Below are 21,668 nucleotides of genomic sequence, written 5' to 3' on the forward strand. Positions count from 1 at the left end.
GGGCGTATTACTGGCCGGAGCCACTATTATTTTGTCATGTAGTTTTTTAATAACTTTTCTTTGGTATTTAATTATTTTTTGGGTATTTTTCCTGCCGTTTTTCGGCAAATGCCTTATTTATAGTACTTCTAACTAGATTGTTTTATATATATATATATATATATATATATAGGCTATATATTGTGATGTTATCGCTTAATAACCTGTATTAAAATGTATTCTTTATGGGTTTCTTTTTATTGTGATGTTATTGCTTAATAAACTGCATTAAAACTTTTATAATGTCACATTTACTTGATGGAACGGAGTACTTTATCTGCGAATAAGTGGCCTCGGCCGGCAGCAGCCACCATCGGCCTCTCCGATGGCAGGCTCTGCCGGCAGCGGGCAACAACGGCCACTCCGATGGCAGGCTCTGCCGCAGCCACTGCCACGAATTGAGCTCGGCCCTGCTGCTTGGTCCTGCCACCTGGTCCGTGTCCCGTAAAAGTTCCAGAGACCGTCCGCACGAAGAACAAAATGGTGTGAATTGGCTGAAAACATTGTTCGGTTAGCATAAACTTAAGAAAAACAGCTTCAGTGCAATTCTTTCCATCTAAAATGACTACAGATTGAGCTGTTTGTACTACAAGTCCGGGCAATCGTGACGTCACATCCGGCCACTGGGACATTCCCTTTCCGTGTAGCCGTCTTCTGTTAATTTGTTTTTGGCTATGTAAATGTGTTTTGCCACTTGCAGTTTTGTCTTTGCACTTGTACAAGTGTTTCCGAACGGTCAATTTTTTTTTAGATGTAAATTTGTTTCCCTATAATGTATTTTTTTTTCTCTAAAATGAAACTTTCTCTCACCTAAAATCTAACTGATTTAAAATGTGAATTTGTTTCCTAAAATGTAAATGTGTTTTTAAAAATTTAAACTTTTTTTTTCAAAAATACATTTGTTTCATAAAATATAATTTTGTTTCTTCAAATGTTATTTTGTTTATTTGTTAATGTAAATTTGTTTGCTAAAATGTAAATGTGTTTTTAAAAATGTAAACTTTTTTTTCAAAAATACATTTGTTTCATAAAATATAATTTTGTTTCTTCAAATGTTATTTTGTTTTTTATTTGTTAATGTGTTTTTGAATTGTAAATGTGTTTTGCACTTCTCAGCCACCGTATATTTCTCTCCAGGATGGTGTCAAAGCCAGACAGGAACAGACCTACTATGAGAAAAAGCAGAGAGAAATACAGGTGCTGGTCATAAAATTAGAATATCATGAAAAAGTAGATTGATTTCAATAATTCCATTTAAAAAGTGAAACTTGTATATTATATTCATACATTACATAGAAACTCATATATTTCAGATGTTTATTTTGTTTAATTTTGATGATTACAAATGACAACAAATGAAAATCTCAAATTCATCATATCAGAAAATTAGAATATTACTGAAGACCAATAAAAACAAAGGATTTATAGAAATGTTGGCCAACTGAAAAGTATGAACATGAAAAGTATGAGCATGTACAGCACTCAGTATTTAGTTGGGCCTCCTTTGGCCTGTATTACTGCAGCAATGCGGCGTGGCATGGAGTCGATCAGTCTGTGGCACTGCTCAGGTGTTATGATAGCCCAGGTTGCTCTAATAGTGGCTTTTAGCTCTTCTGAATTGTTGGGTCTGGTGTATTGCATCTTCTTCTTCACAATACCCCATAGATTTTCTATGGGGTTAAGGTCAGGAGAGTTTGCTGGCCAATTAAGAACAGGGATACCATGGTCCTTCAACCAGGTACTGGTAGCTTTGGCACTGTGTGCAGGTGCCAAGTCCTGTTGGAAAATGAAATCTGCATCTCCAAAAAGTTGGTCAGCTGCAGGAAGCATGAAGTGCTCTAAAACTTCCTGGTATGTGGCTGCGTTGACCCTGGACCTCAGAAAACACAATGGACCAACACCAGCAGATGACATGGCACCCCAAACCATCACTGACTGTGGAAACTTTACACTGGACTTCAAGCAACGTGGATGAAGTGCCTCTCTTCTTTTCCTCCAGACTCTGGGACCTTGATTTCCAAAGGAAATGCAAAATTTACTTTCATCAGAGAACATGACTTTGGACCACTCACCAGCAGTCCAGTCCTGTTTCTCTTTAGCCCAGGCAAGACGCTTCTGACGCTGTCTGTGGTTCAAGAGTGGCTTGACACAAGGAATGCGACAGCAGAAACCCATGTCTTTCATACGTCTGTGTGTGGTGGTTCTTGAAGCACTCACTCCAGCTGCAGTCCACTCTTTGTGAATCTCCCCCACATTTTTGAATGGGTTTTGTTTCACAATCCTCTCCAGGGTGCGGTTATCTCTCTTGCTTGTACACTTTTTTCGACCACATCTTTTCCTTCCCTTCGCCTCTCTATTAATGTGCTTGGACACTGAGCTCTGTGAACAGCCAGCCTCTTTAGCGATGACCTTTTGTGTCTTGCCCTCCTTGTGCAAGGTGTCGATGGTCGTCTTTTGGACAACTGTCAAGTCAGCAGTCTTCCCCATGATTGTGTAGCCTATAGAACTAGACTGAAAGACCATTTAAAGGCTTTTGCAGGTGGTTTGAGTTAATTAGCTGATTAGAGTGTGGCACCAGGGGCCATCAATTTTGAACCTTTTCACAATATTCTAATTTTCTGATATGATGAATTTGAGATTTTCATTTGTTGTCATTTGTAATCATCAAAATTAAACAAAATAAACATCTGAAATATATGAGTTTGTATGTAATGTATGAATATAGTATACAAGTTTCACTTTTTAAATGGAATTACTGAAATCAATCTACTTTTTCATGATATTCTAATTTTATGACCAGCACCTGTATTGTTAGACATTAAACTAAGAATTATTATAGACTGGGAGAACAGAGAATGAAGCAGAATGATGAAATGGGGGTCCCTATGTCCTCCAAAAGTCTAAGCCTATAGCAGCAGAACTATAGAGATAGATCAGGATAACCTGAGCCACCCTAACTATAAGCTTTATCAAAAAGGAAAGTTTTAAGCCTAGCCTTAAAAGTAGACAGGGTGTCTGCCTCACGGACTAAAACTGGTAGTTGGTTCCACAGGAGAGGAGCCTGAGAACTAAAAGATCTGCCTCCCATTCTACTTTTAGAAATTCTAGGAACCACTAGTAAACCTGCAGATTGAGAGCGAAGTGCTCTGTTAGGAACATAAGGAACAATCAGATCTCTGATATCAGATGGAGCTTGGCCATTTAAGGCTTCATATGTGAGAAGGAGGATTTTAAATTCTATTCTGGATTTAACAGGAAGCCAATGAAGAGAAGCCAGGATAGGAGAGATATGATCTCTCTTTTTCATTTTCATCAGAACTCTGGCTGCAGCATTTTGGATCAGCTGAAGGCTTTTAACTACAGTTTGTTGACTTCCTGATAGTAAAGAATTACAATAGTCCAGACTTGAAGTAACAAATGCATGGAATAGTTTCTCAGCATCACCCCTGGACAGGAGATTGCTCATTTTAGCAATATTCTGCAGATGAAAGAAGGAATTTCCTGAAACTCCTATTTATGCGACTTAAATGACAGGTCCTAATCAAATATAACACTAAAGTTTTTTTTTATTTTATTATCTGATCTCTGAATCAGCTTCTTTTTCAAAGACTATAACTTCTGTTTTGTCTGCATTCAGGAGCAGAAAGTTAAGAGTCATCCAGGTTTTTATGTCTTCAAGGCATGCCTGTAATCTATGTAATGGGTTAGCTTCATCTGGATTATAGACAGATATAGCTGGGTATCATCAGCATAACAGAGGAAATTAATCCCATGCTGTCTAAAAATCCCACTGATTTAGAGCATATATATAGTAAAGAGAATTGGTCCTAGCACTGATCCCTGTGGTACTCCACAGGTAACCCTGGAGCATGAGAAAGATTTATAACATTACAGATACAAGTCCATTATCTGAGGCCATGAGAATATCATTAGTGACTTTCACCAGAGCTGTTTCAGTGCTATGATGAGCTCTAAAGCCAGACTGAAACTCTTCAAAAAGTTCATTATTGTCTCATTATTGTCTTAGCCCTCACACACTTGTTTCATTTATGTTTCTCGAGACTTATAGACAATAAAGAAAGAAATCGGATCAAATCATTTGAATTAGGAGAAGGTTTCCTAATTGAAGGTTTAACTAAAGCTACCTTACAACTACTGTCTTAAACTGAAAGAATGCTTCAAAAACTTGACTATATTAAATTGGCTTGTAATAAAAGATGTGAAAATCACTGTTTTAACATAAATACTTTAGCTTCAGTTTATCGTGAAATCCCATTACTTCCTTCATTAGATGTTCTGGTTGGCTATTTTATTACATTTTAAAATCTGTTAAACTGCATTTTTTAAAATCTTATCTTAAAATAATCTTAACACAGAAACGCTTTCATACAATTACCCAGTTTAACTTGAATGTATTTCTTCAGTTAAACTATCCTTTAGGAAAAAAAAAAATATTTTCTAAGATTTAGTTTTAATCAAACATCTAAACAGCTATTTCCTTAGAGCACATGATATTTTTAAAGATGGCTCACAGGGAGCAGAGCATGTTCCTTCCCATGTCAGAGGTAGTTGTGGGATGAGGACTTGTAAAAACATGGCAGCACCAAAGTGTGAGCAAGTACCGGTAGTAGGAAGAAGTGTTTACTCTGCCTGAGGTGTGAAAAACACCCAGCTCATCTGTCCAACAAGTTATCAGGCAGCAAAGCAGCAGAGTTCTCCTACAATTCAAATATATCTGCTGAAATCTGTCTGCTGGTTTGGTTTGTTGGACATTAGGTCTATGGGAGTGTTTTATTTTAATTTCCTTATAGTAGTATAACCAAAAAATATATATTTACAGTTTATGAAAAAACTTTTAAAATCCTCTTTCTATTCTTATTCTGAGGAAACCTTTTTATTTTTATTGCTGGAATTATTTGTTCATATCGTTCAGCAAATCTTGCATTTTTACACTGGGTTGAAATGTTTCTGTCCACCCCTGGCTGACCTTTCCAGTGCCAGCAATGTTTCACACCTAGGGTGCAAAATGTTTCCCCGGACCTGCCTCCACCCCCCCACCCACTGAAATATGTGTGCACACAATAACACAATGCAGCTGACAAAAATACATCACTCTGCTAAAAAAAAAAAAAAAAAAAAAATGTTTTTTTTATAGTTTTATTCTGATAACTTCAAAGTAGCTCTGACCTCATTGGAACAAGGAAAACTGAGCTGTCAGTACCAGGATCTCTATAAGCTTTATAAGCCATATATTTAAAATACAAATGCGGGCAGTCAATCTATCTTTGCGAAAGCAAGATATCATTAGATTATTTCTTTATTAATAAAGAAAAAAAACATTTGATTAGACTGCCTGACTGTTGAACTTTTAACTGAGGTGTTATTGGTTTAAAGTTGTGGTCAAACTGTCATTTGTTTTACCACCTACTTTTATCACGTTTTTATCTTTACTTGGTTTTATTTTTCTTCTGTTTTATGGTTTAATTCTTTGTAATTAACTGCAATAAACAAATAATTGTGCCTTGGTTTTGCTTCCTTTTATACAGCAGGATTTAATTTGAAAAAGTAATGGCACAAGAGAAATATCAGTTGTTGGTATTTCCCGTCCACACGAAGTCAAACCCTGGCCTAAACGCACACATTTTTCACCAAACCAGCCTCTCATCCACACGAAGCCGGCGTTTCGGGGGTCTGTAAACGATCTTTTTTTTTATTCAGCCTTCAGAGTGGGAAGATTTCGAAACGCCGTTTTCGCGTTTCCATCTTTAAGCTCTAACCGCATTTTTTTTCTTACACGCATGCGTCATAGCGTCGCCTCTAAACACGCATGCGCAACACAGTATCACAACAACAATGGCGCCGTACTGTGTTGAATGGTTGCTGCTCATGCTACTCACCCTGCTGTCGGGCTTACAACAGAATCTTCTTCTTCTGGAATATCTCCAGGAAGAACAGAGCAATATCGACCACATAGTTCAGCACCTGAACTTGACTGAACCACCAAAATGGACCCGCAGGGCAACCATGTATAAATATTAGTGCGCATGCCCAACATTTCGTCGCCTATTTTTGCTTTGGCACCACAGCGCCACTTACAGGCCTGGCATACATTTTGCAGCGTTTTCATGCATTCGTGTGGACGATCACATTTATTTTAGGTCTCCGTCTTTACGACAAACGTTCTGGAAAATATTAGCGTTTCGTGTTCGTTTTGACTTCGTCTGGACGGGGCCTAAGTGTCAAACTCATTGTCCTCTAGGTAGGACCTCCTCAGCACCTTCATCTCTTGCAGATTCTACTGGTTTTGTTTTTTTTTTTTCCAGTATTGTCTTGTGTTTGGCTTCATCCTTCTTTCCATCAGCTCTGACCCGCTTCCATGCCTCTAAGGAAGGGAAGCGTCCACCTAGCATGATGTTTCCTTGGTCAATCAGGGTTATGTGCAAGTTATTGTTCATCTTTTTTTTTTTTTTTTATAACTTTATTTTTATTTTGCTCGTTATTAACAAACATTACATAGAAATTATAATAGACAAAAAGTACGGAACAATCGAAGCAAAAATCATACAACAGGGGGAGACTCGTATTTTAGTAACACAAAACACATGGAGACCATCCATTTCCAGAATTAGTCCGGTATCGTTGATGTGAAGTTTGTCCATTTTTCCCATTTGTCTAAGCATTGCTGCTCCTGCATCCTCAGCCTATGTGATAGAAGCTCCATCTCAAATAGTGAGATCACAGTCTGTATCCACTCCTTTGTGGTAGGAGGTTCAGATGTGCACCACTTCCTGGTTATCACCTTTTTAGCTGCCACCAACAGAATTTTTAACAAATAACAATCATTATTAAATACGATATTGTCCAAAAGACCAAGATATAACACCAGACCGGACTTGGGTATTGAGTAACCCAGTATTGTTACAATATTACTGTGTATTTCGTTCCAGAACTGAGTAATTTTAGGGCAAAGCCAGAAAATATGCGCGTGATTAACATTAAATGCTCCACAATCTCTCCAGCATGGCTGAGCTCTAGATTTGAATTTACTAGTAATTTTGGGTGTTATATAAAATCTGATTATATTCTTCCAACAATGTTCTCTCCAGATTCTGGAAGAGGATGTTGTAGTTTGGGTCTTCCAAATATTCAGCCAGCCGTCGTCGGTTATTAGAATATCAAATTCCCTTTCCCACTTTGTTTTAATATTCAATGTATTAGTGCCTGTATTTCCTAACAGATGTTTATACAGTAAAGATTCTTTGTTTTTTACCCTTATAGGTCTCGATCAGCATTTTGATAATCCCATTTACATTTGGGTCTATTTTTTCTTGTTATTGTTCATCTTAAATCAGGTTCACATGAAGTTGAATTCAGGTTCCATCTGCACAGAGCACCTTCTTCCACATGATCGTCGCGTTCACATGGAGCATAACGGATTACTCTTAAGGTGGATTTCTCCTTACCAGTCTTTGGAATAGTTGAAATTTTTTTTAATTTCATTCATTTTGCTTTTTCAATGGCGTACCGTTCCATTAAGTTATAGAAGATACTCATCTATAGGGAAAAATTGGAAATGTGGGGGAGTGTTAGACTAGTGGCTAGAACACAGACACGAGAGTAAAGCCCTTAACCCCACAGTGCTACCCGGGCGCCGCACAGTGGCAGCCCAATGCTCCCCAAGGGGATGGGTTAAATGCAGAGGTAAATTTCTCCAATGTAAGATCAGTAAAGTTCAATTCATGTGGAGTGGTGGCCTAGTGGTTAGGGAATAGGGCTTAGTATCCTGAGTTTGTGAGTTTGAGCCCCACTGCCACACATAGTCCCTGAGAAAGACCCTTAACCCCACACTGCAAATGGCAGCCCACTTCTCCACAAGGGATGGGTTAAATGCAGAGAGTGAATTTTGTTGCTCTATACTTGTGAGAGTGTGATGACAATAAAAAAAACTGCTTGCAAATAAGCGTATATTCCCTTAATTTAAGCAGGTTAAGCATATGATCTGCTGATAGAGTATTTTTCCCTTAAAAATAAGATAATTAGATATTATGCTCTTGAAATAAGATAATAGAGATTGTTTTTTAAATGTTAAACATCAATTATCTTCTTCAATTGGCAATTGTCTTAATTTACTTAATTTCAAGAAAATGTGAGTTACAGTATATCTTATTTGTTGCAGTCATGCTTTTAATTATTCTCATCTCTTAGTTAGATCACTTTTCCTAAATGATTATTTAAAAAATCTATGATATCCTATCAGTTCATTAAGTAGCTTTCAGCTTTTTTTTGTCATTACACATAATCTGAGTTAATCAAATGCACCATTTCTGTTGATCTTTGCAAGCGCAGCAGGAGCCTTAGAGGTCACAGTGGGGTTGATGTTACTGAGGAGGCCCAGACAGGTGGCAGGCAGCCCAGCCTGTGAGGCTGCTGTGGGTGGGCGTCCACTCAGAGGTGCCAAACTCCCAGCCAGGCTCCCACAGCCTCACCTCGGTCAGGATGCCTGACGGGGTCGACTTGCAGGTTCAGCTCTGGTTCACTCCGTATGCATGCAACCTTTATTTCCCCAGGTATGTCTCACTGAGATTACAAATGTCTTTTAAAAGAGGGATCAGCAAACCAATAATTACAAATCAAAACTACCAATATCTAAACCAGTTAATATGCAAAATCTATAGTAAAATAAATGTAAAAAAACAAACACAACCATGTATATAAAATAGAACTAAAACATCACTTAATATTAAAGCATTTGAAAAATGTACCAACTAATTAAAGACATTAAAATAACCAATTTCCTTCAACTTTAATCCTCTGCAGTTGATTCCAACCAGAAAAAGCTGCAAACTGGAAGATGTTTTGCAATTCTTTGTAAAACGTAAATGTAAATCTCCCTATTGTCCCACAATGGAAATTCATTTTTGACCGATCTCCTTGGGATGGGTCAAAAATTGGGCGGCGCCTGGGGAGCAGTGTGGGGTTAAGGGTCTTGCTCAGAGACCCAGAGTGGAGGCTAAGGGGATCCAACTGGGTCCTTGCAACCTTCACAAGGTACAAGCGCAGTTCTCTAACCAATAGGTCAGGGGTAACCAATTAAAAATCAGCGGGTCCAAATAAAGAAAATCAACAACCAGTAAAGGTGCGGAAACATTTTTTATTATAATCTGTTGCTTTAAACAGAATATAACACTGAAATAAAATGAGGTGTTTATGCATCAACGTTATACTTTGACTTTTGAAATAAAAAAATATTTAAAAAAAAAAGGAATATTTTTCCATTTTAAAATCTAATGTGTTTTTTATTAGAGAGCAACATTCATTCAGTTTGGTATATAGACAGTTTCCTGATTCACATGTTCTATAAAACACCTGAACTTACCGTTTTTTACCTTTTTTTTTCTTTTTTCTGTCTTAATGAGCTTTAGGCTGCCCTGCAAGGCTTTAAACCTGGGTTTAACCGGAGACTAAGCCATTCTCAAGCACATATCAAGGAGCTGATTTTGAGCCTGGATCCAGATTTATTGTTGATTCTGTTCATGGTGGAGAATCCTGCTTCACAGCAGCAGGTTGAGCCAAACATCCTCTAAATGTGCAGGGTCATCTTTGAGCACGCCATTTCCCTTTTCTTTCACCAGTTCACCGCAGTTCTTCCAGCAGTCCACACTTTCTCTGCTCTCTTTTTCTCATGGTCTTCTCCTTCTTTCCCATCGCCCGGCTTGCCACAGGTTTGCCTGCTGTGTCTAAAAGTAGCAGCAGCAGCAACCCAGACTGACAGCTCATTGGCTCATTTGGATCACGTGCAGCCTGGAGCCGGACGCTCCCCAGGGCTTTACCGTATTAACAGGAGAAGCGGTGGAAGTGAAGTTAGACACTGTCGTCCAATAATATGCAGTAATTTATACATGTTTAAATCAGGTAGGGTCTGGATTAGCCAGCAGGTGGTTCTGGATCCGCTAATCTGTGACCTCTGCACTAGGCCAACACTCCCCAGGCACAGACAATAGAAACAAGTTGTCAGAATGCAGAAAACAACCATTTGGAAGTTTTCTTACAATAAGAGAGAAGAAATAGACCCTCAGTGTGACACAGCTCTATATCAGTTATGATCCTTAGTATAGAAACATAAAATCTCTCAATATTCATTTTTATTCTTAGATTTGTTTTTGGTCCCTTGAAGCAGTTTTAGAAACTGATTTCTAATTGTCTGCATGAATCCAAACTAAATGGTTAATCCTCAAAAAATTACAAATGAGTCTAAATTTATTATGAAAAAGGTCACTTTAAACCATGTGGAATTAAAGAACTGTGTTCAGAAATAGAGCTGGATGAAGATATTCATTTTTAAATAAGAAAGCTGCATTTCAGGTGAAAAAAATGAGCTCTGCTCTGCAAACAAACGTCTCATTTCATGTTAGTCCAATACAACTACCTCTATGAGTCAAACTATCATTCATTAGGAAAAGTCAGATCCAGCTACCAGGATTCTCCGTAAAGAAGAGTAGGATGATGGGGAGAGAGCGAGGCTCCTGCTTCCCACCACCGAGGTGTGAAGCGACACCTTTCAGACTCATCAGTTCTCAGCAGTGTGAAACCTTCACACCTCTGCTCTAATTAGATAATATTACGCTTCATTAACCCTCATCATATTTGGATTTACATTCCTAATCATTTATGCATCAATTTAATGATCACTAACTTAAAACAGGAGGTACAGAAAGACGAGGTCTATCTATGTATTTGAAGATCGTAAATAAGATGGTCCGATCTTACTTTGAGATTTAGTAGATGGTTTGGATTTAAACCAGAGAAGATCATCAGATTAGAGATGGTGTCAGGTTTAGAGTTCTCTTCTCTCCTCCGCATGTCTGTGGAGATTTTGATTTACAGCAGGTGAGCGGTGTATGCATTGATTCACCTGTTAGGGTCCATGTTGCTCCATGATGTCTATGTTTTTTGTTTTTTTCCAGCTCACGCTGGATCCAAAACATCCGAAACCATTAGGAAATCAATGGTTTTTTCCAAAACCAATTTCCAAACTATCCTGTGATGTTTTCTTCATCAAGTTGTGTTTATGGTGCCTTTAAAAAAAGGCTTCAAACACCTTGAATCTTTCCTGTCTTTTGATGCTGCAGAAATTGAAATCTATGTGTAATAAGTGTATTTTCCCTGGATTTGAGCAGATAAGACAATTTACTAATGGAATACAAAGATTTTTTTTTTAAATTAAAAAGAAAACACTACAAAATATGTAATTATCGAATTTTAAGGGAAAAAATGCTCCTTACACCAACAGACAATCTAATTTCCCTTTTCAAATTAACCCTTTAAAGCCCGATCCAAGAATAAAACAAAACAGAAAATTACTTTTTTTTGTTTGAAGTCCTTATTTGGCCTTTTAACAAAATATGTAAAAAAGACAAAACAGAAATACATTTTTGATATTAATAATTTATTACTATGCGATAAGTCAATATTATTTTTAGTGTAGTCTTCTGCCCTCTGTTATCAGGTATATCTGATTGAGTACAACAGGATTTTGAGCAAAGTTTTTACCATTAAATTATGCAAAAGGTGTCAGACGCAAAATATTTCAGAAACCGTATGTATCAAATGTGATACATTTGGCATTTAGGGTTAAGGACAAAGAACTTACTTATTGTTTGATCAGTTTTTGCAGTGTACAGGTTTAGATTATGAAAAATGTGGAATATATATACTCCCTCCTCTTTAGTCATATACTACTAAATCAACTCTGCCATCAGGTTTCTTCTAGTTAGTAAACCAAGAGCAGCTGGAGGAGCTAAAAAAAAATCCCCAGGACATTTAGCAGTTGTGCACCAAACAAATTAATAGAAGTCTGGGGAGAAAAAAGCTTCTGTTAGTTGGTGAAAAGTTAAAAAAAATGAAAGAAAAGAAACGAAATGAAGCTGAATAAATGCATTGCAAAAGGTGAATTCTTAGTACAGATGCAGTTGAAACAAGAAAATGGTCTCCATTTTCTTGTTTCAAGTGCCTCATATATATCTTATATCTTATTAAAACCTCTTACAGAAGAAGCCTCCCGTCTCGTCCCAGAGCTGCATGGAAAGGCTGAACAGAGAACTTGGACGTTTGCTCCTGATATGGAATATGTTGTGCTTTTTCTGTCAGAAGACACTCTAAAATAATTATTTAACATGGAGAGAAAATGATTTTAAGACCTTCATTTTTTCTTTTACCCCATGTTGACCCTTTTTCTCAAAATGAACTAAACAGATTATTTCCCACAAGCTGTTAAACATGTGCAGAATGCATTGGGCTTCCTGTTGAGACGAAAATCAGAAAAGTAGAAAATGTTTGTTGGTTTCAGCAGGAGTCAAAATTCACACTTCAACTCCTGGAGCTGGACGTTCCCAGAGCAGAGGGAAGAGACAGGAGCCGGAGAGGGTCCCGCTGCTGGAGCCTGGGTGTGTGTGTGTGTGTGTGCTGAGGGGCTGCGGCCTCCGCTTTAGACAGCGTGTAGTCAGAATCTGCAGAGGTGTCACTTCACACCTCTGCGGCCTGGCTTGGACTTATAAACCACTGGAGGAGAGCTGAGCAGCACTTCCAGCCTCCCAGTTCTTCCAGTCAGACCACTGAGCAACATGGATACCTCCTCCGTCCCTCTCCTGGACTACAGCCTGCTTTACCAGTGGTCCTCTAACACTGACCTGTCCAGCATTTCGTCCCCAGAGACCCTCTCACCCGTCACTTCCATGGACTCCAGCCTCTCCCCTTCCTACCAGCAGCCTCCACAGTCCACTCCCAAAGCAGCCAAGTGCCTCAAGTCCTCACCTTTCTCCCCGCCTGGACGCGGTCGTAAGAAGGGCCGCAGCACCAGGATTCGCAGCAAGCAGAGGGAGAGCGCCAGCGAGAAGGAGAAGATGAGGATGAGGGATCTGACCAAGGCTCTGCACCACCTCAGGTCCTACCTTCCACCTTCAGTGGCACCGGTTGGACAGACTCTGACAAAGATAGAGACTCTGCGTCTCACCATCCGCTATATTTCCTACCTGTCAGCTCAGCTGGGGCTCAGTGAGGAGGTTCTGTTTCAGAGGAGAGAACAAGTGGACACCTCAACTAGTGATACCTCCTCTCCTGATGTCGTTAGCTACCTCCAGAACTCCTCTGCTGCTTTAGAGCACATGCAGGGCCAGAACCGGTACCAAGGCCTCTGTTACAGCCAGAACAGACCCTTGCATTCTGGGAACTGTAGTTTCGGAGGAAATCAGCTAAGAACTCGATACAGTGAAGACCCTCATGTGGGCATGGATGGAGATCTGCAGACACAGCCAGCATCCCAGCCCTCCTGTCAGGTTCGATACATCTAACCTTTCTCATCACTCCTTTTTTTTTAAACTAAGCATTTATTTTATCCATCCTAACACTTTGGATCTCTGCTTTTTTTAAACAGATGTGTGGTAAAGACTTCTGCATCCCACTCGTTCCAAGGGACTACTGGGGCTGACTGACTGTCAGACAACGGACCAAAGCTCCTTTCATTGATTTTATTCCCTGTATTTCCAGTAACTTATTCTAAATGTATTCTTTTTAATGTTTATTTATTTTATCCGAATAAATATGCCATGTAAATATATGACTAACAGCTCATTTTTATACTTCTTTATGCTTCTATTTATAATAAATGGTAGAAATGCATTGTCATCTCTTCTCTTTAAATGTCTTCAGCAGTCACTTGACACCGTTAACCTGGGTCACAAACTCTCCCCACACTCTAAACTGCAGTGAGACTCAGCATAGCTGCAGCTTTTAACCTCTGAAACCTGCAGCATTAAACACCAGCAGGGCTCCCTCTAGTGGTCACTAATGGTAAGTGTAGATCCATTGGTTGCAGAGGGTATGACATGTAATACATCGTTTGAAACCTTTACAAAACATTCAATCAGACACATGAAGTGATCAGAAAATATACTGCACTGCATAGAAATTCCTAATGTTTAAGACAATATCTAAATGAATTTATTTCAAATTGATGTTTTTTTTTTTTTTTTTCCAGGATGTTCATTGAGAAAAAAAATGTCTGACCATTATTTTATGTTTTAGGGCTAAAGGGTTAAGAAAAGATGAGAAACCCTGGTATATTAGCTGTTTAGCGACTGGTTCTTGCATCCATTTCCAGTTTGATGGCATTTACAGGATTTAATTGAATGGGTTTAAAATCTTCACCCTTTAGGCAGCAGTCCTTACCCATGCTATCAAAATGTTCCTACAGATGCATTTTGCTCTTGAATTAAAGCTGACATTTGGTTTCTACAGTTTCATAAAGCATTTTGTGACAGGGTTAGATCAGGTCTTTAACTGCCTCTATACTGGATTCAAAACTCTTACTAAATTTGTTAAATTATTTTTCTTTCGTAATCTTCCTAACCTAGCCTGGCTACTCCTGCTTCCGACTCCAACATCTCCTATTCTGCTACCAATCCAATTTTTTTGTTTTATTTCTTTTTTGTATTTATATTCTCAAACCTCAAGTCTTTCTAGCCGATTGTGTTTTAGACAGAGTTCAGTTCTACTGTAGGTTGCTGTTTTGAGTTAAGAATTGCTGCAAAGTCAACGACCAGATGCAATCATCTTGACTAGTGCCAGAAATTTGCTGCAAATCACAGCTAATATTAAAGTTAAATTGAATACCCAAATGTTGAATATTATATCTAATAGCTTACAAACAGGAACAGACTTTTCCTGTGGTGCTATCAGGGTTATTTTGTGATGGATCTGTCAGTTAAAGCAGGGAGCACGCATCCTAGGAAGGCTTGAAGTTCCTCTGGTTTACAAACGGCCTCTTGAGTCCCTAGTTCCAGAAAATTCTGCTCCCTCAGGTATGAGTTAAATCTAAAGGACAAATCTTATTGGAAGGCAGCAAATTTTAGTGATAAATAATAAAGAATAATCCTACAATAGGTAGAAAACGTTTTTTGCATTACAACTAATTTAAGTTAAACATGTTTTCAGATCTCTAGTGCAACAAACTATCAGAACTTAAGAGGCTTTGTTCAACATAATAAATCTTTTGAAACACTGTTAGCCAGATGTGTCATCACCCTTTGCACTTTTTGTATATTTCTTCAGGTAAAGTCTTTGTAGTGTAGCAACACAAAGTTGATAGATCAACTTTATATATATATATATATATATATATATATATATATATATATATATATATATATATATATATAGCTTAACCAGTATTATAATATATTAAAGAGGAAAGAAAGAAACTCGTCCGAGTGACATGTCCATTTTCTCCTCCTGTAGATATCCGTTCCCAGAATATTAAAACTGTTGCTTATTGTAAAAACATTTAAATATATTAGGTTTTGTTTTTGCATCAAAGTTTTAATTATTTAGACCATTAAAACTGCACAAAGGCAGTGCAGAGCAGGTGAAACTTTGTGATCTGTGTTTGCAGTTCACATCGGAGGCTTTAATAAGGTTCAATTTATGACTTTTACAGCTTTGTTTAATGAGTGCGCATAAAAAAGATCAGAGGAAAACCTGAGACACTTCTGTTAAAGAATAAAATACAGCAGCCTGAGTCTGGTTATTTCTACAAGAACTTCTGAAATCAAGACATTGAACGTTCATGCTTTAACTGTCCACTAGAGGGCAGTTTAGGTTACAGTGTATGTTTAAAATGAATGACTAAACTGTTTTTATCCCTTTATATGTACATTCAGCAGGAAAGTTTAGCACCTCATGGTAACAGTTTATTAAAATAAATATTTTTTTTGTTTCCACTCTTTTTGCATTTAACAAAAAGGCCCAAAGTTGATCCTCCAAACCTGTAACACCTTCGTAGAATAAAATCTGCTTTCTTAACAATGGAAGGGGCTCATTTAAGCTGTTCTGTGGCCAATATGTATGTTATACATACAACAAAAGGTCATAATTCAAATTGTAAAAACATTTTTAAAGTCTGAGGTATTAATATATCAGTATAAAGCAGCCTTTAAAAAGCAACTAAATATTTTTCTAACAAACATTTTAGCCTTGCTGCTCACAGAGCTGTTATATTTCATCATATAGAGTTGTTTGATTGATATGTTTTTTACATCATATTTTATTTTTAATTTACCTTTTTTATGTATTTCACTCTTTTTTTACAGTAAAGCACTTACATAATACATTTTAATGTTGTACCTATTTACCTTTGAATCAGTCCTCTCAAAATGGTCAGTTAAAGGCTAATACCTAAATAAAACATCAATCCTCCCAGGGCAGCAGATACTTCTGTTCTGTGGCATTTATTTATTTTCTGTACTTTCCTTCCAAAAATTTTTCCAATAAGATGATCCACCTTTCTGAGAACAGCCAGGTTGTTGAGTCTATACCTGTGCTGACCCTCCATATATATATATATATATATATATATATATATATATATATATATATATATATATATATATATATATATATATATATATATATATATATATATATATATATATATATATATATATATATATATATATATATATATATGTATATAGTGGTGTAAAAAGTTCACACATTTGTTACTTAAGCAGAAGTATAGATGCTGCAGTTTAAAAACACTCTGGTAAAAGTTGAAGTATCAACTTGAGCTCTTTACTCAAGTAAAAGTGAAAAAGTATGTGCTCCAAAAACTACTTTTATACGTAGTAAGTATAAAAGTATAAAGTTACCTTTAAAAGAAAACCAGCCAGATGCCACTGTATGAACTAAAAACAAAATTTTTTGACTATTTTAAAAAAAATTCAGTGAGATAGGGCCAAGGATGAGGGAGGTCTTGTTGGTCTCCGTCTCCCGATACGCTCTCGCCTGTGTCCGACCTTTCAGACGTTTCAACATCTTTTTCTGAATCCCACATTGTAGCATGGCATAGACAATTCACGTTAGCAGTTTGAAGAACACCTGCTGGCTTCTGATGATTTCCTTTAGCTAACCAATGAGTGTTTGCGTTCTATGACTCATCCAATCAAACTAGTTTTCACTAGATGTGGGTGGAGCCAATGATCTGCATTGGATGGAGCGCATGACGGGAAATAAAGATTTAAAATCCATAAACTGAAGCCAAGAGTAACGAGTAACATTTGTTTTAAAAATGTAAGGAGTAAAAAGTACAGATATTTGTGTGAAAATGTAATGAGTAGAAGTCAGAAGAAGAATTCAATTCAATTCAGTTTATTTATATAGCGCCAAATTCACAACACATGTCATCTCAAGGCACTTTACAGTTCAACCAGATCATACAGTCAAATTGATACAAAGTTTTCTATCTAAGGAAAACCAGTTGATTGCATCGACTCATTGACTCAAATACAATCCCTCACACTAAGCATGCTTGTAGCGACAGTGGAGAGGAAAAACTCCCTTTTAACAGGAAGAAACCTCCAGCAGAACCAGGCTCAGTGTGAGCGGCCATCTGCCGAGGCCGACTGGGGTTCAAGGAGACAGAAGCAGAGATACAAAAAGCAGCTGTAAAAGGCGGCCCCGTTCAGGAAAAACACAGCCAGGCAGACGAGCTCCAAGGCAGCTCCCATGGCAGAGGATGAAGAGAGCACATCCACCCAGCCACGGCCAGAGAAACAGGACCACACCTGAAGACAGGCCGATCTCCAACATCTACAAAGTAGATGGAGTAAAGTATAGATACCTAAAAAGTGTATTTAAATACAGTAATGAAGTATTTGTACCTCGTTACTTGACACCTCTGTATATATATATATATATATATATATATATATGTATATAGTGGTGTAAAAAGTTCACACATTTGTTACTTAAGCAGAAGTATAGATGCTGCAGTTTAAAAACACTCTGGTAAAAGTTGAAGTATCAACTTGAGCTCTTTACTCAAGTAAAAGTGAAAAAGTATGTGCTCCAAAAACTACTTTTATACGTAGTAAGTATAAAAGTATAAAGTTACCTTTAAAAGAAAACCAGCCAGATGCCACTGTATGAACTAAAAACAAAATTTTTTGACTATTTTAAAAAAATTCAGTGAGATAGGGCCAAGGATGAGGGAGGTCTTGTTGGTCTCCGTCTCCCGATACGCTCTCGCCTGTGTCCGACCTTTCAGACGTTTCAACATCTTTTTCTGAATCCCACATTGTAGCATGGCATAGACAATTCACGTTAGCAGTTTGAAGAACACCTGCTGGCTTCTGATGATTTCCTTTAGCTAACCAATGAGTGTTTGCGTTCTATGACTCATCCAATCAAACTAGTTTTCACTAGATGTGGGTGGAGCCAATGATCTGCATTGGATGGAGCGCATGACGGGAAATAAAGATTTAAAATCCATAAACTGAAGCCAAGAGTAACGAGTAACATTTGTTTTAAAAATGTAAGGAGTAAAAAGTACAGATATTTGTGTGAAAATGTAATGAGTAGAAGTCAGAAGAAGAATTCAATTCAATTCAGTTTATTTATATAGCGCCAAATTCACAACACATGTCATCTCAAGGCACTTTACAGTTCAACCAGATCATACAGTCAAATTGATACAAAGTTTTCTATCTAAGGAAAACCAGTTGATTGCATCGACTCATTGACTCAAATACAATCCCTCACACTAAGCATGCTTGTAGCGACAGTGGAGAGGAAAAACTCCCTTTTAACAGGAAGAAACCTCCAGCAGAACCAGGCTCAGTGTGAGCGGCCATCTGCCGAGGCCGACTGGGGTTCAAGGAGACAGAAGCAGAGATACAAAAAGCAGCTGTAAAAGGCGGCCCCGTCCAGGAAAAACACAGCCAGGCAGACGAGCTCCAAGGCAGCTCCCATGGCAGAGGATGAAGAGAGCACATCCACCCAGCCACGGCCAGAGAAACAGGACCACACCTGAAGACAGGCCGATCTCCAACATCTACAAAGTAGATGGAGTAAAGTATAGATACCTAAAAAGTGTATTTAAATACAGTAATGAAGTATTTGTACCTCGTTACTTGACACCTCTGTATATATATATATATATATATATATATATATATATATATATATATATATATATATATATATATATATATATATATATATATATATATATATATATATATATGTATATAGTGGTGTAAAAAGTTCACACATTTGTTACTTAAGCAGAAGTATAGATGCTGCAGTTTAAAAACACTCTGGTAAAAGTTGAAGTATCAACTTGAGCTCTTTACTCAAGTAAAAGTGAAAAAGTATGTGCTCCAAAAACTACTTTTATACGTAGTAAGTATAAAAGTATAAAGTTACCTTTAAAAGAAAACCAGCCAGATGCCACTGTATGAACTAAAAACAAAATTTTTTGACTATTTTAAAAAAATTCAGTGAGATAGGGCCAAGGATGAGGGAGGTCTTGTTGGTCTCCGTCTCCCGATACGCTCTCGCCTGTGTCCGACCTTTCAGACGTTTCAACATCTTTTTCTGAATCCCACATTGTAGCATGGCATAGACAATTCACGTTAGCAGTTTGAAGAACACCTGCTGGCTTCTGATGATTTCCTTTAGCTAACCAATGAGTGTTTGCGTTCTATGACTCATCCAATCAAACTAGTTTTCACTAGATGTGGGTGGAGCCAATGATCTGCATTGGATGGAGCGCATGACGGGAAATAAAGATTTAAAATCCATAAACTGAAGCCAAGAGTAACGAGTAACATTTGTTTTAAAAATGTAAGGAGTAAAAAGTACAGATATTTGTGTGAAAATGTAATGAGTAGAAGTCAGAAGAAGAATTCAATTCAATTCAGTTTATTTATATAGCGCCAAATTCACAACACATGTCATCTCAAGGCACTTTACAGTTCAACCAGATCATACAGTCAAATTGATACAAAGTTTTCTATCTAAGGAAAACCAGTTGATTGCATCGACTCATTGACTCAAATACAATCCCTCACACTAAGCATGCTTGTAGCGACAGTGGAGAGGAAAAACTCCCTTTTAACAGGAAGAAACCTCCAGCAGAACCAGGCTCAGTGTGAGCGGCCATCTGCCGAGGCCGACTGGGGTTCAAGGAGACAGAAGCAGAGATACAAAAAGCAGCTGTAAAAGGCGGCCCCGTTCAGGAAAAACACAGCCAGGCAGACGAGCTCCAAGGCAGCTCCCATGGCAGAGGATGAAGAGAGCACATCCACCCAGCCACGGCCAGAGAAACAGGACCACACCTGAAGACAGGCCGATCTCCAACATCTACAAAGTAGATGGAGTAAAGTATAGATACCTAAAAAGTGTATTTAAATACAGTAATGAAGTATTTGTACCTCGTTACTTGACACCTCTGTATATATATATATATATATATATATATATATATATATATATATATATATATATATATATATATATATATATATATATATATATATATATATATATACTGACAGCTGTCAGTCTTTTCTGTGACATAAGCACCACATAAAACGTCTATTTTTAAAATGCATATTTGATAATGGGTTTTATTTAATATTCCCTGCTTGCAATGAATTTTCTTGTAATATCTGATCAATTTTCCCAAAAATGCGTTTAAACATGAATCAGATGCACACTTGGTGTTTCTGGCTGAATTATAAAAAATCTGCCAATTTTCTAAACAGAGGTGGAAGTCATTCAAGTCTAAGGTGGGGGGGGGTCTACGAGTTGGCAGAGCAGAGGCTGAATAATGTTACAGTTTACTTAGTCTATTTAGAGTTTCCTTGTTAATGAGGCGTTGCAAACAGAAAGATCCTTGGCTCCGCTGAGTCTAGACTGCATCTCACCCTGCTACCTCCCCCCTTTTCTCACCTCCTGCCTCGATCTCTTGCTAAATCCAGCTGAGAGGACTCTAATATTCATCAAGGAGGGTTGATCAGCATATCAGCCTGGTAGAATTAGGCCTGGTGTTTGGTTTGCCACATACACTCGGCTCGTTTGATTTCCCAGCCAGCAGCCAAAGACTAATATACTCACTTAAGTCTGTCATCACAGCGAAGCTAATAACCTCTCTGCTCCGATGGAGACTGGGATGAAAGAGGTTAGCACTCCAATGAAAATTCACCTGGTAGATGTTAGTTAAAACTGTCTGGGATCATCTAGAAAAGCAGAATCCTTTCTCTGAACAGATTTAATGACTTTAGTGTACATTTATCGTTCATTAATAAATATGATGCTTAAGGATAACCGATAAAAAAGTATTCATACCCTCTAACCTTTTTTCACCTTATGTAAAAACCATGGAAACACAAAGGTTATGTATCATACCATTTTATTTCTTATTTTGAATCCAGGATTGTATAGAGCTCTGTAGGAGAGGCCGTTTATTGTGACGACATCAATCAATCAATCAATCAATTAAGCAATCAGTTTCTTTATTGTCAACTACAATTTACATTGTAATCGAGATTTCAGTTTCAATATCTGATCATGACAAAAATGTTGATTCATCATCTACAGCAGGTGTCTTCAACGTTTTCCGGGCCAAAGACCCCCAAACTGATGGCGAGATGGAGCAGGGACCCCCTAACTATATATATTGTATAAAATTGTGTTATATCAAACTGGTCCTATAGTCATTCTATTACATATGAGGTAATGTAACGAAAGAATTATCGCGCTGGGATTATTAAAGTATTTCTGATTTATCTGTT

At 37.6% G+C, this 21,668-nt stretch overlaps 1 protein-coding gene across 1 annotated transcript; it reads left to right on the plus strand.

Annotated features, from left to right (window-relative positions):
- Window positions 1-12,633: 12,633 nt before the first annotated feature.
- Window positions 12,634-13,713, plus strand: LOC119797374 (mesoderm posterior protein 1-like). Its single transcript, XM_038306432.1, has 2 exons — window positions 12,634-13,370; window positions 13,469-13,713. Exons 1-2 carry the CDS (start codon window positions 12,660-12,662, stop codon window positions 13,520-13,522), a joined length of 765 nt encoding a protein of 254 aa, XP_038162360.1. The 5' UTR covers window positions 12,634-12,659; the 3' UTR covers window positions 13,523-13,713.
- Window positions 13,714-21,668: the final 7,955 nt, after the last annotated feature.

Source organism: Cyprinodon tularosa, unplaced genomic scaffold, assembly GCF_016077235.1.
Source record: "Cyprinodon tularosa strain WSP-4 unplaced genomic scaffold, ASM1607723v1 ctg580, whole genome shotgun sequence".
NCBI classification, from domain to species: Eukaryota; Metazoa; Chordata; class Actinopteri; order Cyprinodontiformes; family Cyprinodontidae; genus Cyprinodon; species Cyprinodon tularosa.